A 17,652-nucleotide genomic window follows, 5' to 3' on the forward strand; every position below is an offset into this window, starting at 1 on the left:
TGCAAAAGGGAACGGTAAAAGATGCGCAGCCACCACAAGACATGCCGCGGCAGCAACAGCTACCACCACCACCGCCACTTACCGGGGCAAACGCCTTACCGGTGCAGCCAAACCGGCAGCAGTACCAGCAGGTTAACCGGGTGGAGCAAGATGATCAACCACCTCCACCGGCACCTTTAGGCCGGAATGTTTACGAAGACCCGCATCTGTGCTGTGTTGTCTTTGTCACTGAGCCAACAGACAGGCAAAGTGTGCACCGCCGCTCCATGGAGGTCAATGCTGTGATGCCGGCAGTCCCCAAGTACATGCTGTGGTCCAATCAGGAAATTACCTGGTCATTCAAGGATCACCCTAAGATCATGCCGAATCCGGGTGGATATGCTCTTGTTGTGGACCCAATCATGAAAGGGCCGCAAGCTCGAGTAAAATTCAGCAAGGTGCTGATAGACAATGGCAGCAGCATAAACATCATGTACAAGCACACCATGCGTACGTTGGGCATAACCGAAAACATGCTTCAGCCGACGCGCACAACGTTCCACGGGATCGTTCCTGGCTTGTCCTGTGCCCCGATAGGAAAAGTGCGGGTGGACGTGGCATTTGGAGGACGTGACAATTGCCGGGTTGAAAATGTTGAGTTCGAGGTGGTGGATCTAGACAGTCCCTACCATGCATTGCTGGGGAGACCGGCGTTGGCAGCCTTCATGGCCACAACTCATACGGCTTACCTCAAGATGAAGATGCCGGCACCTCGTGGACCATTGACTGTGGTGGGAAACTATAAGGTCTCACTGGAAACTGCATCTGCCGGATCGAACCTAGCGGAATCGCTGGTGATCGCGGAGGAAAAGAAAAGAATGCAAACAGCTGTTGCGCTGGCTCAGTCCTCACAATTGAGCTTAGCGGCAATGAGTGAAAACATGGGCTCACCGGCATTCAAGCCAACAAATGAGACAAAGGACATTGTGCTGGATCCGGCTTACCCGGAGCGCACCGTTCGTATCGGTGCCGGACTTGATCAAGCATAGGAAAGCGCGCTCGTCAGCTTCCTCCGTGAGAATCGGAATATCTTTGCCTGGTCAACTGATGATTTGGTAGGTGTTCCGAGGGAGCTGGCTGAGCACTCCTTGAATGTCCGGAAAGATGCCAAGCCGGTGCGGCAACCACTGCGCCGGTTCGCTGAAGATAGAAGGAAAATCATAGGAGAAGAGGTAACCAAACTGCTTGTTGCCGGATTCATTGTGGAGGTCACGCACACGAGTGGCTGGCCAATCCGGTAATGGTTGAAAAGAAGAAAGATGAGAACCTGGAGGCAAAAGCTCCGAAGGTGTGGCGCATGTGCATCGACTACACCAACCTAAACAAGGCTTGCCCAAGAGATCCTTTTCCTTTGCCGCGAATCGATCAAGTGATTGATTCAACTACTGGGTGTGAGTTGTTGTCCTTCCTGGACGCGTATTCCGGTTTCCACCAGATTCCCTTGAAAAAGGAAGATCAAATAAAAACTGCGTTCATTACCCCGCACGGGGCTTATTGCTATGTCACTATGCCTTTTGGTTTGCGCAACGCTGGTGCAACGTACCAGCGCTGTATGCAAAAATGCCTGTTTGATCAAATCAGAAAGAATGTGCAAGTCTATGTAGACGACATTGTGATAAAAACTAAGGTAAAGAACACCTTAATCGATGACATCCGGCAAACATTCGATAACCTAAGACGGTTCCGGATGAAACTCAATCCGGCAAAATGCACCTTCGGTGTCCCTGCCGGCAAGCTGCTCGGTTTCCTGGTATCAAGCCGGGGCATAGAAGTAAATCCGGTAAAAATCCGGGCAATAGAAAGAATGGCTGTCCCTCGAGAGTTAAAAGATGTGCAAAAGTTTACCGGAAGCTTGGCATCGCTAAGCCGGTTTGTAAGCAGGTTGGGAGAAAAAGCTCTACCACTCTACGCTCTGATGAAAAAATCTGACACGTTCGTCTGGACCCCTCAGGCAGACGCAGCGTTTAAAGAGCTAAAAACAATGCTAGCCACAGCACCCATACTGGCTTCACCTCTGGAAAGGGAGCCTATGCTGTTATACATAGCGGCAACAAACCGGGTGGTGAGTGTAGTGGTTGTAGTTGAAAGAGAAGAGGAAGGAAAAACCGTCCAGAGGCCGGTATACTACCTGAGCGAGGTGCTCTCCCTCTCAAAACAAAACTATCCTCACTTCATTGTAAGCAAGGTGCTTCACAATGATGCATATTACCTGATCGATGCACAGGAGTGGAAAAAAGGAAAGGCGGACAGGTCCGGAGAAGAGAGCAAGCGTCCATGGAACGTAGCACTGTTGCGTCCTTTCTACTCTTGAAGTTGTGGTGTAAGAAGTTCCTTTTTATACCTTACATGCTATGAATAAAAGATGCCGGAACCTTGAATGAATCTCGGGGACTACCCCAATAAGGTTGCATGTAACTTGTTTATTTTTTCAGTTTACCGGTTGCTTATTGAATGTTTTTTCTTTCCGGTTTAGTAGTGTGCTAAATCCTACCGGAGTCTTCGACTCTGCTGCTGTCCGCAAACCGGCTTCATGGCAAGCAAGATAAACCGGTAGGGGATAAGCACATGAACTGCGAGAAGGGAGAGCAGGAAAGAACAATCCAGAAAATTTAACTAACCCCGGTTAAACCGGTTTTTTCCAAAATTTCAAAGTTATTTCTAAGTTCAAGAAGATGCTTGTTTGGTGAAAGAACCTTGTGCTCATACGCCAAAGAACGCCCAGAGAAGGCAGGCAGAGCCAAGGCAAAAGAACCAAGTATGCATCAAATTGGATGCGGAAACAATTGGGAAATCTTTGCAGTGCAGGATAAAAGCAGAACCAAAAGCAAATGTGCTAAGGCAAACTTAGAAATACTTAGCTACCGGTATAACTTACCGGCATAAAATGTCGTGCGGCAACCACAAGCAACTTAAGGTTTTACATCATAAGCCCCGGCATACCGGGGCAGAATTTAACGGGCATTGTTTTAAGATAACCAGGACAAAGAAACATATCACAGGCAAACATTGCATAAAAGGATCATCAGGCAGCGGGGGCATCGGGTGGAGCGTCACCGGCCTCAGCATCTTCAGGGGGAGCAGCGCCGGCTTCGGGAGCTTCCGGCGGCACGTCCTCGGCAGCTTCATCTTCATCTCCCTCGTCTTCTTCTTCCTCATCGCTGAGGTAGTCCTTGACACCAGGAGGGGGAGGGATGAAGGTGCGGACCTCGGCATACTCAGCAAGCCGGTATGCCCGGTCCCGCCGCTTCGCGGCGAGCGCCGGATCCGTGTCCGTGGGAGCATCTGCGCGTACGCCTTGGAGAGCATCCAGATCCAGATCAGGGTACCACGAACACGCGGAGCGCAGCGCCGTGTCAGCTCCGGCACGAGCCGCGGAGCATTGCCACTCGCGAATCCGGTGCCCGGCATCATTGAGCCGCACGGCAGTCAGCATGATGTTCCCCGGCAGCTCCTCCTCAGGCCACAGCACCTTGAAGACTTGGATGGCGGCGGCTGGCAGGTCGGCAAGAAGCCGGTCGACGGAGCGCATATGTTGGACTCGCGCGGAGAGGGCGACAAGATAGTCGTACCCATCCCAGTGCGCGTCCAGATTGGGAAATTCCCGCGCAATCCGATCCTCCCTCACCTTCTTCAAGGCATAGACCTGGGATTCCGGGAAATGCTCTACAGGAAGAAGGAAAAAGCATAAACACGAGACACCGGAAAAAAGCATGTCGGAAAAACAAGGAACAAGGATACATTTTCAAAAGGAGGAAGCTTATAAGTGAAAGAAGGGCCAAGGCAAGGACTTACGAAGAGCCAGCGCGTCAATCTTCATAACCAACCGATCATATTCCCGGTGATCGGTGGTCATGGTATCAATGAGGCGCTCCGCTGCCTTCCGCGATTTCCTCTCCTCCTCCAGCTCTGCCGTCAAGACGGTGTTGGAGTTCGTGGAGTCCTCCATGACCTCCGCCAGCCTAGCCTCCGCTGCAACCCGGGCGTCCTTCAAGGCTTGCTCATGCCGGAGCGCGGCTTGTATAGCCTGTTCCTTAAGCTCCCCCAAGGCGGTCTTCTGGGCCTCCAGTGCCTCGTTGTGCTCCTTGAGGAGCTGCTCCTTCTCGCCTAAGATCCGGAAAGAAAGGTCTTAGCAAGCTACAATAGATGAAATGAAAAAAGGAACGGGTTAGCAGAAAAAGAGAAGATGGTACCTTGAAGCTTGGTAACCTGGGCCTTCAGGGCCTCGATGGTAGCTTCCGGAACAACTGTTAAGCAAAAGAATGTGTAAGTATCAAAGAAGGAAACATTCCGGTGAAAAGATGCCGGAGGGAAAAGAAACAAACCTTGGCAGTGGCTGTGGGCCTCAGCAAGGTCCCGATGCTCCCACAGAAGCTCCTCAAAGAGTTGCTTCCGGGCGTCAGCAGTGCTCTGTTCAAAGGAAGATGGGTGTGAGAAAGAAAGAAACAAGGTTTCAACCCGAAACTCGGGGACTGGCTATGCCGGTTTCACATGCCTCTAGTTAAAGTTTCGCACTGAAAACTGCGTTTTCACCACGAAACTCGGGGACTGGGAGAATAGACAAGATCCGGAAGGAAAAGAAACCGGCATCAACAAAAATACAAGAGGTTTAGCAGAACTTACCACCACGTTGTTGGTAGCATCGTACCAGGCACTGTCGAACTCTTTCACGGCGCGTTTAAGCCGCGTGAAGTGTTCTTCACTGGACCGAGGCCCAGACAGGTCTCGGTGCCGGAGGCGGTCCTTCCCCAGGCCGCGGGTAGAGGCAGAGATATCCGCCTCGTTCCACTTCTGGGCGTAGGGGAGGAGGTGCCCCAGGTCTTTGCCCGCGCGTTTCAGCTCAACGATCCGGCCTAGGAGGCCGGTAGGCTTGTCCTGTGCAGCGATAGCAGCGGGGCCGACGTGCAGCACCACGTCCCCCGAGCCGCTTGAGGCGGCGCCCTCCACAGCCTTGCCGCGGGAAGCCCCGGGCTTGAGGAACTTGGTGATCTTGGGGGTCTCGGACGGCGCCGGTTGCTTGGCCGCGGAAGGTCCTTGGCTGGGCGGCGGTGTCGGCGTGGCCTCGGGAGGAGGAGAAGGTACCGGCGCGGAAGTATCCGGCGCGGTAGGGGAAGAGCTTGACTGCTTCTTCTTTTTCTTTGGGGGAGGAGGAACCAGAGGTTCCGCCTGCCCGGCATCAGTCTGGCCGGCGCCGATGTTGCCGGCGCCGGTGTCTTGGGTTTCCGGAGGGAGGTGAAGTCCTCCTCCGCGCGGTGATCGGGAGGTGTTGGGGCCGCGCGCCCGGATCTTGTAGTGCCTCCCGAAGGGGAGGCAGAGCTGTTGCCGGCACCAGATGGTACCGGACTTGAGTGAGGAGGAGGAGTTGAGGTCCTCGCGGAGCCGGCAGAGCCAAGCTCAAGCGCAGGGCTGAAAGAAAGGAAAAAGAGAGCAAATTGGAAAAAAGCAACCGGAAAAGAACTCGGTGGAAACAAAGAGAGCATAAAAAGAGATAAAAACTTACCCGGAAGACATCGGCATCCGCTTCTGCTTGTAGCGCTTGGTGCTAACCTGCTTCCCTCCAATGACCTCAGTCCGAGGGTGTTTGGCAGAGGGAGCATGGCCAGGGCCGGCGCCAGCCAGCCGGAGGATCACTCTTCTGGCCTTCGGCCATGAGTTTATCCAGAACTCATCCCCAACCTCGGCTTGCGGGGGGGCTCATGCTCATGGACCCGTGGGTTGTTGCTGGGCCGAGGGAATGTCTACAGAATGGAAGTAACAAAAAGAATATAAGAAAACGAACAGAAAGGCTACCTCAAGCAAGGTCAAGTCATCAGACGAACCAGCTGGTTCCGGCGGAGACTTGCCGAGGCGAGAAGATGCAGTCCGGCCCATCCTCAGATCCAGCCAATGGATAACGGGATCCGGATCGTACTTTTCCAGAGGCCTCTTCCGGCAAGGGCCTCGTCGGTCCGAATCAATCCGGGGGAAGCGGGCCCTAGCCTGAAAACAAAGGAAAAAAGGGAGATTAGACATAAGTACAAAAGTTACCGGTAATACGACCCGAGCCGCATATCTTCTTACTTCTTTGGACGGAGGATTTCTGGCGCTGAGGGGGCAAAGGCCCCACTCCCAGTCATCCGGCATGTCCGTTTGGCAGATTTGGCTGGCCTTGAGGACCACATCCTCTTTGCTTAAGGCCAGGCCGGTGATCTTGGTGGGATCACCGGGGCCGTACATCTCACTAATCTTGTGAGCGCGCTGCTGAAGGGGAAGCACCCGGCGGCTGATGAAGGCGCGGATGATATCGTCGGAGCAGATGTTGGTGTCCTTCATCAAGTTCATCATGAAGCGCACCACCCGGTTCGTCTCGGCGTGATCCGTACCGGGGTTATACTGCCAGTTGGTTTTGGCGGGCGGCGCCGGGTTGAACGCCGGCAGGTTGATGAGGTCGACGTCGCCCGCGTTCTTCACATAGAAGAACGTCGTCTGCCACAACCGGCAAGACTTGAGACCGTTGAACTTAAAAAAGGGGCTCCCTTGGCGGGAGCCGACGATGCAGGACCCGCATTGAACGGGGGGTTTGGGCTTGGGAATGTCCTTGCCCTGGACCGAATTGATCCGGAGGGAGAAAAAGCGGGCAAACGTCTCGCGAGCGGGACGGATGCCAATGTAGCCCTCCATGAAGGCCACAAAACAAGAAAGATAAAAGACGGCGTTGCCGGGAAGGTGGTGAGGTTGGAGACGATAGAAGTTAAGGAATTGGCGAAAGAAATCAGAGGCAGGAAGGCCGAAGCCACGCTCAAAATGAGCAAGGAAAACAACGACTTCACCGGGTTCGAGCACCGGTTGGATCTCGTCGCCTGGAAGCCGGCAGATGACTCCTTCCGGAATCCTCCTAGACCGGTAGAGCCAGTCGATCTCGAACTGAGTCACGTCGGAGCCCCTCCAGGCTCCGCGTGTCTTATCTTTTCCGGAGGCCCGGCTAGACGTGCCGGCCTCTTGGCCCCGGCTAGATGCCAGATCCATCCGGGCAAGATCTTCGGTTAGCCCGTCGGAGCTACTACCTTGGTTGCTAGATGTGGCAGCGGGGAGAGACCCTTCGCTAGACATAAGAATCTAGGCGACACCGGAATCTATCGACAAACAGTTTTCCCCAAACAGACCCTCGCGCGAAGATCTACGAGTAAGAGGAAAAGCAAAATAAAGAAGGGATAAATACTCTACCGCCCCCAAGATCCGAAGTGCAAGAAGGAAAGGGGTAAAGGCGCATTGGGCCTAACCTGAGGCGGCGGAGTCGCGGAGGAAAAGGTTCGCCGGAGCTACGGTGAGCCTGCGGCCGGCGAGGAAGTCCGTCGACGGCGAGGCGAGGAAGTTCTCGAGGAAGCACGAATGCAGCGGACGCGGTGAGCGCGCTGCAGAAGGTTCCCGCACGAAGAGGTCCGGCGGAACGGCGGCGTGGGTTCGCCGGGCGACGGGCTCGAGCGAGCGGCGGCGGACGAAGAACGGTGAAGGAACGGAGGCGAAGAGCACTGTGCGCGAGGAAGTGGAGAATGCAAGAAGAGGAAGAAGGAGCGGCGGTTGCGCTTATAAAGGAGAAGGGGAGTGGGCTGGAAACCGCTGGGCCGTGGCGGTTCGCCTCGCGGCCCGCGGCGGTTCGCACCATGGGCCGCCACGTGTCGGAGAGATACACGCGAAAAACAGGAGGCCACACGGAGGCACACAGGAGATCCAGAACGGCTAGTGGGATCCGCAGCGGTGCATTAAATGGGCGCGCGGGAGTCGAAGCGAAATGACAACTGACACTGGCGCGTCAGTCACAGTGCGCATGTCTGTCAGGCGTGGGGCCCGAGATATTCTCGACTTCGCCGAGGAGGCGTTTAATGGTTAAGGTACCGGAAGACAAGATACCGGAGAAAGACTTACAAAGAAAGATAAGGAGGATCCGGGCAAAGATGCCGGATCCGAGCCTGACGCCGGATGGATCAAACCGGTATCCAAAGATGTAAGAACCTGGCATGGTCTGTTGGATAGGATCCGCCAGACTATACCAGCTTCGGGGACTAATGTTGGGGGGATAACCCCCGGTATGCCAAAGGCATGCCAAACCGGATGGTTTGAGCCATCAGGATACCGGTTAGATGTTCATGCCGGAGTCTAAGATAGGCGTTTGGCTGAACAGAGCTATGCCGGTATCCTCATAGGAGGGATACCGGAACCGGATAGAAAAGGTACCGGGCCACCGGAAGGAAGGGCTTGTCGGCAAGGCTGGTCAAAGATCCTCTCCGAGCTAGAAGACAAGGATGAGCTAAGCAAAGTAGCTTTAAACGAAGGGCTGACGATAAAGAAGAAGATGACGAAGAAAGAAGCCGGGAGGACGTCGGCCTCACCGATTAAAGAAGACCCCGGTGTCATCTATGATTAAAGTAGCTTTGTACAGTAGCTTTGTAAAGTAGTTTGTCCAGTCAAAGATGCCATTAGGGTTTCTTGCACTGTAAGCCACCCTCTCCCCTATATAAGGAGAGGGGGCAGCCCTCCTTCACGGGCGCGGAACACAGAGAGAGAAGAACCTGTAACCTGTATGAATCAATGAACATGGTGATCTAGAGCGAGTTCTTCCTTGTGTCTTTCTTCTTCAACCTCTGGCCTTGGCCAAGTTCTTGAGGAAACCATCCGGAAGTTCGTCCCACCTGATCACAAACCCTCCCCCGAATCCTCTTGCGTCCATCCGGCCCCAATCTAAGTCATCCTATGGCATCTGCTCGTTCACCACGACGACAACGTTGGAGACTTGGAGCACTGGTTCAGGTTCAGGTGGATAGCCAAACAGGAAAATCTGGTTTGAGTCATATTAGATTCCTATTTTTTTAGCAGAATGTTGGAATCCTACTAGAGAATCGGTGTGAATCGGATTTGGAATCAAAATGAAAGTAATGTACTAAAATTCAATACATGGGCCACCACCGTCCCGACGTTAGGCCTGCCGCCAGCCATGGACACGGAGCCGAGCCGTCCGAGTTTCAAAAGGAGGAAGAAAGCAGATCCCAAGAGTGGAGTGCTGCCGGCGTCGGATGCTTAGGGGGCGCCGGATCCCAAATCACCTCCCTCCGCCCACAAACAGCAAGCGCTGGATGGAGATGAGAAAGAGGCGCCAACCGCATCAGCGACCTCCTGGACGCTCTCCTCGGCGAGATCGTCTCCCTCCTCCCCACCAGGATGGCGCCCGCACCCAGATCCTCTCTTCCAAGTGGTGGCACCTCTGGAACTCTGCATGTGATATCCTGGCCCAAGGCTTAATAGGATTGATAGAATACTGATCCTACATGTTGGAAAATTTAAACTTTTTGGTAAATCAATCAATCCAGAATTGATAGAATACTCATACCAACAGGTTCGACCATTCCGCCTCTTCCAAAAGCCTGCAAATGTGTGTGATATACGGATGCAACGGTAGCTATTATAGTAAGTAGAGTAGACCGTTCAATCAGATAAATTCATGACATAAGGTAATTGAGAGTACAAGTTCCTAATGACAAAGGACTAGATGCTTCAACTGTATTGCAAGTTCAACGAAATTGTACTCCCTCTCTTTGAAAATACTTCTCGTTGTAGACTCAAAGGCTTCTGTTCATTATATTCTGTACTCATCTTAGCATTGGTTGCCTTGTCAAATTGAGCATCATAATAGAAAATATAAACTTCTGTCTTTCCTTTTTTTCGTGTAAGCATATATACTAGCAGTATATCAATTCGTTGATGACAATTGTTGATAGATTTCTTTGAAATTACACTGTAGTATGAAAAGGTTGCTCATTCATAGAATTAAATGGACAAGTATACTTTTGATAAATGTGTCTGCAATGTCTGTGACTTGGACTTAAGCGGTCCGTTTGGATATTGATGTTCAAACTAGCTATCCGCCCAACTTATTCAGTATAGTCATTTTAGACTCGAGACTTCTATTCATGATGTTCTGAGCTAATCTTGGCATGACTCCCTTGTCAGATTGAGCATCATTAGTCAGAACTGAAAATTTTAACTTGTTTCTCCACTTTGTTTCATGTTACACTGTTTTTGTCCAAGTTGCTCTGCCTCACTGTGCACTTAATTTTCAGTGTCAATATTACACAGGCTTAAACTCTATTATTTCTTCCATTTTGTATCTTTAGACACGAGATCAAGTTTTCGGGGATGGTCCTGCAATGCATAATGTGCACGTAAGATTTGGTGAAGAAAAATGTTCCGGTGATTTAGTCGGTGCGGTATGATCGGTCTGGAAATTTCTTGGAGACACAAGAGGAGACGGATGAAAGATCAAGATGAAATAACGGTCTACGCATGGAATTATTTGTTCTGAAAAAATGAGTAAAATACACCCACGGTAACTCTACTTGTCAAAAAATGTCACTTTGGTCACTGTATTCAGGAAACTAGGAGCTACGGTCAAGTTCGTCGTAGTTGGGCAACAAGGTCACTGCATCCATCCGTGTACGTATTTGTGCTCAGGGGTGGACCTAGCATCCCTCTTGCCCGGGCAACCGTCCGGGCTTCCGGCGGGCAGGCAGGCTTGTTTTCGCCCCTATTTCATACTATTTGATAGTACAAAATTAGCACACTAAGTCTATTTTGCCAAGGCTTTAAAATTTTCCTGGATCCGCTTATGGCACCGCTGACTCCTACTACGTGCCATTTCTCAAAAACAAAAAATCCTACTCCGTGCCGCAGCCCCGACGCCGTGGTAGCTCGAGTCCTGCTCCGGTAGCTCGCCGGCGGAAAGGTCATGGCTGCAAGGCGGAAGGAGATCCTTTTGGCCATGGATGGTCGTCGCCCGTCCCTCTTATTCCTCCGCCGGTGACGCAACGTCTTCCGATCGTTCGGCGAACAAGATCGCCAGGATCGGAGACCTAGCTAGGTTGCCGATCACCAGTCACCACAGCCGAAGCCTCCTCTACTCGTTTTTCGCTGCTCTGTTTCTCCCGCACCGCAGGAAGATACCCACGTTTTGTGCCCAACTGGAAAAACGTCAAGTACCCCGTTTTGTGCCCAAGCATTGCCCAGTTTTGCGTCCAATCTGTGTCCTGGATGCAAAATTACATGCGGTTCAAGCGTCAGCTCATGCCACGTCGGCACGAATACGTACGCCTGTGGGCATGGTGACCGTATTGACAAGCTTTGTCATACTGAGTGACCGTAAGTCCTAGTTTTCTGAATACAGTCACCAAACTGACATTTTCTGACAAGTACAGTTACCGTGGGTGTATTTTACTCGAAAAAAATTGTTGATTGCGCGCAAGGTTTGTACCATGACGTTAAAAAGGGATTTTTGGAGGCAAGTACATGGCATGCGCATAGGGCTTGCAGTAGCCTGCAGTGCAACATGCTGAGATCGTATTTTTTTTCGAAAAAGAGCTGCTGAGATCGTATATCTACATGTCGTCGAGCAATGTATTGTGATGTATACTTAGGGTGTTTGGTAGCCTGAGTCACTTCGAATTTACTCTCCCACTTGAGATATCTCACCTCATACAAACTAGCATTAGATTTTGTGGTGTGTTTGTTAGTCCGTATGTGGTGAGAAAATCTGAACTGATATTTTGTTTGTTAGCCCGTATGGTGTGAGATTGGCCCAAAAACTAGAAATAACAGAGAGGTCCACACTTTTGCAGAAAGGCCCCTAAACAAAACAATAAAAAAACAATTGGGTCCTCTTTGCACCACACCGTGCTGGGAGCTCTCTGGCCGGCGGTGGCGGGCCTTGGGGCGGCGGCCGAGCTTGCTAGGCGACGGCGTGAGCTCCTGCATCTTCCCGGCGTCCCTTGCTTTGCCTCGGCAAGCGGGAGAGGTGAAGGGCGGGGGGAAGGCCAGAGCGGGAGTAGGACCGGCTTGGGTGCCTGCTCATCGGTGGTGGCGGGCTCAGGTCTGGGAGTACGCTCGCGGGTCTCCGAGAAACTTTGCGGAATGGACTCAGCTTGACTGGCCTGGCTGAGGGGCCTTTTTTATATGAGATTTTCTGGGTTGACACGAGCTACCAAACACACCCTTACTATTGAGCTGATGCGAGGCAAAGTGGAGCATCATTGCAGCCGGACGAGACCAGCTAGAGATCATCAGACACATGTTAATGGGCCTCCGTAGTGCGGCCCAGCAGCTATTTCCTTCAGCGGCGCTCGCTGAGTCGCGAACTAAACCCTATCCCCTCCCACCGCCGCCTCCTCCTCCTCCTGCCCCCTCCGTCGTCGGCAGACCCCGGCGACTCTCGGCGCTGCAGGCCACCACCACAGCACCCCCATCTCCCTCCTCGACGCAACCTCCTCGGGATGGCGGCGAAGAGAGCCAGCGCCCGCGCGCGGCCCAACGTGCTGGTGACCGGGACGCCGGGGACGGGGAAGACCACCACCTGCGCGCTCCTCGCCGACGCCGCGGCCGTCGCCCACGTCAACATCGGCGACCTCGTCCGCGACAAGGGCCTCCACGACGGGTGGGATGAGGGCCTCGAGTGCCACGTCATCAACGAGGACCTGGTATGCTTGTTTCCACCTTCCGATCCTGATATGCTTGTCTCTGATTTATCCGTTGGCATCTCTGATCCAACTATTTCGTCGCTAGACATGTCCCAAGATTTCTTTGTTTTCTGTACAATTATGTGAAAGTGGAACTCATAACTCTACTGATTTAGTGAGAACATATTTAACCAGGTCTACGCAACTGACTACTGATCTTCAAAATAAAGATTGTGAACTCTTTGAAATTATATCGAGAAAACTGGAAGTAAGGCCAGGCCGCATAACTTAGCTTAAACCTGGCAGATAATCATTGATTTAGCCTGTAATCGAAAGAAACAATAGAAGAGATCCATGTTTAATCCATAAATGTATGAATTAACTCCTTTAGCTAACATAGAGTAACATTGGAAGTAAAATCTGTAAAGCTTCCTGAAATCTCAAAGTGAACTGGCTTGCTGGTTTTTGATTTGTTAATGTAGCAGGAGGAGATGCAGTTCACCCGTACATAACACTTAAACCTGTTTTGTCAGCCTTAGAGCCATGTGAAGCACAAATAGAGAGCCACCTCCGCGAGAGCAGATCCATAGTATTCCTTTTGAATTTCCAAGTTCTGCCATCTTTGAGCTTGCATAAACTTCAATGACGTACTCATTAAATCTGCCATTAAATAAAGGAAATAATTTATTTTTTCTGATTCTGAGACATGGTACAGAAGCCTACTTTTCTTGCTATGTTTCAAGATCTCAAAACGCACGCTTTTCGGAGACATGGTATAGTCTATTTTGCTAGATATTCTTCTAGATCCCACAGCACGTGGATTTTTTTAGAAGTCGGCCATGAGCCGCGCTGACAGGTGGACATCTTCAATACCAATTTTCTTGGTAAGATGGTATGGAATAATGCGAATTATTAGGGGTTCTGTGATTAATTAATTGGGCTGCAGAACAAAACGGAGTTTTAAGGATAATGGGTCAAGTGCCTGTATTGCGAGGATATGAGTGACAGGCGAACTGCAACAATTTAGGAGAAGTAAGGCATTGCGCATCAGTCTGCAGTAATTCCTCCACTATGTCCTCACCAAACAATGGCGGCTTTCTGATCAGATTCTGACTGCCGTCTATGAACATCCGTCTCCACTGGATGGTCCATCATGGCTGCAGTATTGTCAGGACATGGAAGCTGAGATTAGAACGACCTCCTTCTCAGCTTCATCATCCAACCTAGATGCAGCATTGTTGGGACAGAGCAAATTCGGAGGGTGGAGAGGAAGCGGACCGGACAGAAGCTTGTTAGAGCATGGAATTTAATATGTCCGTTGTACTTTACCTAAAGTAAATCAATATTTTATTTCTTCCTATTTTGTAAAAGGGTCCCACATGTAAGAGTAGAAGGCTGAGTGAACTCATCACCAATTCAAACCTTTAGAAGTTGGAAGTATATGTGCAGTATGCCTCATTATCTATGTTGTCGGTTTGATGATACCTGTATTTGTGGTTGCAGGTTTGCGATGAGCTTGAGGACAGGATGGAAGAAGGTGGCATGCTTGTAGATTACCACGGATGTGATTTCTTTCCAGAACGTTGGTTTGACCTTGTAGTTGTACTTCAAACTGACAACTCAATACTGCATGATCGCTTGACAAGCAGGTAGATAATCCAGTATCTCCAGTTATTTATCCTGGAGCAACGGAAGAAGTGATATGCTATGCTTGTGACACATTTTTTTTTTGTTCACAGAGGTTATATGGGTGCCAAGCTCACAAACAACATCGAGTGTGAGATTTTTCAAGTGCTTCTGGAAGAGGCGAGGGATAGCTACAAAGAGGATCTGGTGATGCCATTGCGAAGTGACAATGTCGAGGATATCAGTAGGAATGTGGGTACATTGACAGATTGGATAAACAATTGGAGACCACAATCCCAGTGAGCTAGTTCAGTCATATGTTTTATCCCAGTGAGCTAGTCCAGTCATATGTTTTCAGTATGGAGTTGGACTGCTTGAGGATTGTGTTGTCTGGAATGCTGATTGTAAATTAGCATATTTGGATTTTTTCCATGTTCAAAATTTGGAAACATAACCTCGGTGTTTAAAGCTTAGCATCAAAGGTTGTCCGTCGCCCTCACCTAACCGAACCCAAAGTTAGTCTTCGATATGCTTTCTGTCTGAGATATTGCTTAAGCTTTTGCAGGCATCTGGAGTACCCTGAACTTGATCTGGCTGATGCCTAACTGGTTCGAGGCTGGTACCATAATTTTGCCTCTGATTGTTCGAGTGAACACCCCCATGGTACTTGCTTTATCATGAGGTTTGACGCATTCCTTTAGATGCTTTTTAATTGTCTTTGAACCCTGAGAAAGTATATCCATTTAGACCATCCTCGGTTCTTTCTTGGTCACACAGTCTGGTGCTATTTGCTTACTCCTTGTAAGGGACAAAACTTTGTTTCCGAACTGCGGCATGGTTCTTTACTGGTTGATTGATTGGTGGTGTCTTAACTTTCTATCATATAGATGGCATGTGCTGTAATACATAAAGGGCACTTGTAAAAGTGTCATAAATTTACATACCATGAATAAAAATATTACCCTTTAACCGGTGACAGATATATTTGAGATGAATTCAGCAGTACATGTTTCTAAATAGAACACAGGGAGAACAGACCGTCGGTCTGGTGGCAAGGTGTGCGGGAGCGCACACTGCCCACCCGGGTTCGAACCTTGGGTTCAGGAGTTTTCTTCTATATAAAAAATGCTAGTGCCTGGGTTGGTCGCTTTTTAAAAAAAAAAAAAATAGAACACAGGTTTAAGTTGACTTGTTGTGAACTATGAATTAGAGTTGTAGACACTCACAAATACGTAAACACTTATCTCTAGAAATGCATGCACGCACAACCTACCCTATGAGCACCTCTAAGAGATTAGTTCAAGAAACTGATCCGGCGGTTACAACATGTGTCTCACTATCGGCGTGAATGTCACTCCCACAGCGGAGTACTAATATTTTTCCTACTAGTAAAGTATTCTCTAAAATCTTATTCAAAATAAAGGAAATCAAATCTTTGGAAAAACATCATAGCTAAATATTCAATTCCATATAAATGTTTGGAGTTCAAAATATTTATTTTTGAACAAAATTCAATTGAAGGTTTAAAGGCCATTTGAATCCCACATACTATTATGTGAGAAAATAAATAGCTATAACCAAATTCCAAAGAGTGTCGAAAATACATCTCAAATAAAATCATAATCAATCAATTAATTGAATTATACAAATCCTTTTCAAACCAAAAAAAACTCTGAGCAGCATTCAAATCTATATCTATACCTAATAATAATAAAGGAGCTAAGGTTTCTGCCAAAATTTTCGTCCAACTTTTTTTTGGACAATTTTAACCTCCCACCAAATCGCATAATACACATGATTGCCATTGTACCGGTTCGTTTTATTCCGTCCGTCACAGCGCGACGCGTTTTGCAGATCGAACAGGAACCAAATCGTGTGGCTTTCGGTGTCTAGAGTCCTTGTAGACTTCTCGACCCAAGCCACCACAAGCGCAATCTCCCATAAATCCCAACCCTCTTTTTCCGATCCAATTAAATCGCCGCAGACCCGATCTCCCCCAAACTCTTCTGGCCCGAAAAATCTGCAGTGAAACAGGTGAACAAGGTCATGCGAAGAGCAAAATCAATGGCGCACGTTTACACCTTGGAGGCCGCGCCCCTGCCGGCGAGCTTCGGAGCTTGCCATCGCCGGAACCTAGACTGTGTGGAGGCCGCACAACCTCCCAGGAGCATCGTTCATCCTCCCGTTTCAACTTGAAACCGCTCTTCGCCTCTTCCCAATCTCCCTGTGTTCATCCTCAACTCCAATTCGGCCGGATCTCCTCTCCTGCCGCAACCGGCCTCTTCCTCTACTTATACATACACAATCCCTTCAATCTATCCCTCAAATCGGCTCCTCAAATTGGGGCGGCGCCGGTGCCCTCGATTTCGATTGGAATCGGTGGGAGGAACGGAATCGCCAGCTCCCGATCCCTCTGCTCCCGCCGAGATCTGGGCGCCCGCAGCCGAGCCCCCGTCTGCCGTCCCCGAAACCTCCCGAGTAAATGTCCCGACATGCTTTGTTTCTCCTGCCAGACCAGTTCCGCGCATCGACGGAGCTCCAACGGTCCAACCACTGCTCTTATCCGCTACCGACATTAAAGGAATTTGGATATGATTGGGAGACCGCGCGGAGCGGAAAGAGGGAAGTTTCTTCCTGTTACGTTCATGGAGCCATCAACGCGCAAACAAACATCGAAGCTTCGTGTTCATTGAGTGACTCAAGAGTCAAAGTTGCTGTCGCGCGACGACTCTCTGTCGATCTATGGTCTGGGTGATGGATCTTCAAAACATAGCTGGACATGACTTGCAGTGATGCGAAGCTCGCATCGGGTGACACCTCTGTTGTAGACCCTGATCTCTATGCTTTTGGGCTTCGCTGCCGTGGAGGTCGATTGCCGCGACGGTCGATTTGGTTATACGAGGACTAGACTCGGCTGTCAAGGAGCTCGCCAGGCCGTGGCCTTTCACCACATCTTGATTCGTTCGGCGTTATCGCCGCCACCGGCGGCGCGCGCAGTAAAGAGGGCCCAACGCCAACACTGGTCGTACGGCGACGGACGATAAGGTTGAGTAGCAGCGGCAGAGGTGGGACGTGGTCGATTGTAGATAGAGCAGAAAGACAACGAGGGTGAGGTGGATACTCCCGGGCTGTGCTGCACAGAGTGGGCAAGCAGATGCATCTGAAGCGCTTGAGCAAGAAAAATAACTAAATGCCGTTTATCTGATACCCACAAGCAGTTTTCCTGCATGTCCGAACTCATCTATCATTCCCAGGGACAATATGAAAAGATTGCTGGAGATTATTCCTAGCTTTTGCAGTCTGAGAAAGCCCTGCAATGGCATGCTTTGATGAGGGGGCCTTCATTCAGCTTTGAGTTATCTTGCTTTGACTACTAAAAGCTGCAGCGAGATCACATGATTTATCAAGGTTGCAGCATGTGTCCGAAGTATACATATAACACATGCAACCATGACAGAAGATTAAGAGTGCTGCCATCAAATTGACATGTCACGGATGCAGTGTAATGTATTGG

General features: G+C 50.1%; 1 protein-coding gene across 1 annotated transcript; it reads left to right on the forward strand.

Moving 5' to 3' along the window:
• Positions 1 to 12,304: 12,304 nt before the first annotated feature.
• LOC124654365 (adenylate kinase isoenzyme 6 homolog) lies at positions 12,305 to 14,637 on the forward strand. Its single transcript, XM_047193374.1, has 3 exons — positions 12,305 to 12,533; positions 14,016 to 14,161; positions 14,252 to 14,637. Exons 1-3 carry the CDS (start codon positions 12,330 to 12,332, stop codon positions 14,439 to 14,441), a joined length of 540 nt encoding a protein of 179 aa, XP_047049330.1. The 5' UTR covers positions 12,305 to 12,329; the 3' UTR covers positions 14,442 to 14,637.
• The last annotated feature ends 3,015 nt before the right edge of the window (positions 14,638 to 17,652 follow it).

Source organism: Lolium rigidum, chromosome 5 (genome assembly GCF_022539505.1).
Source record: "Lolium rigidum isolate FL_2022 chromosome 5, APGP_CSIRO_Lrig_0.1, whole genome shotgun sequence".
In the NCBI taxonomy this organism is placed as follows: domain Eukaryota; kingdom Viridiplantae; phylum Streptophyta; class Magnoliopsida; order Poales; family Poaceae; genus Lolium; species Lolium rigidum.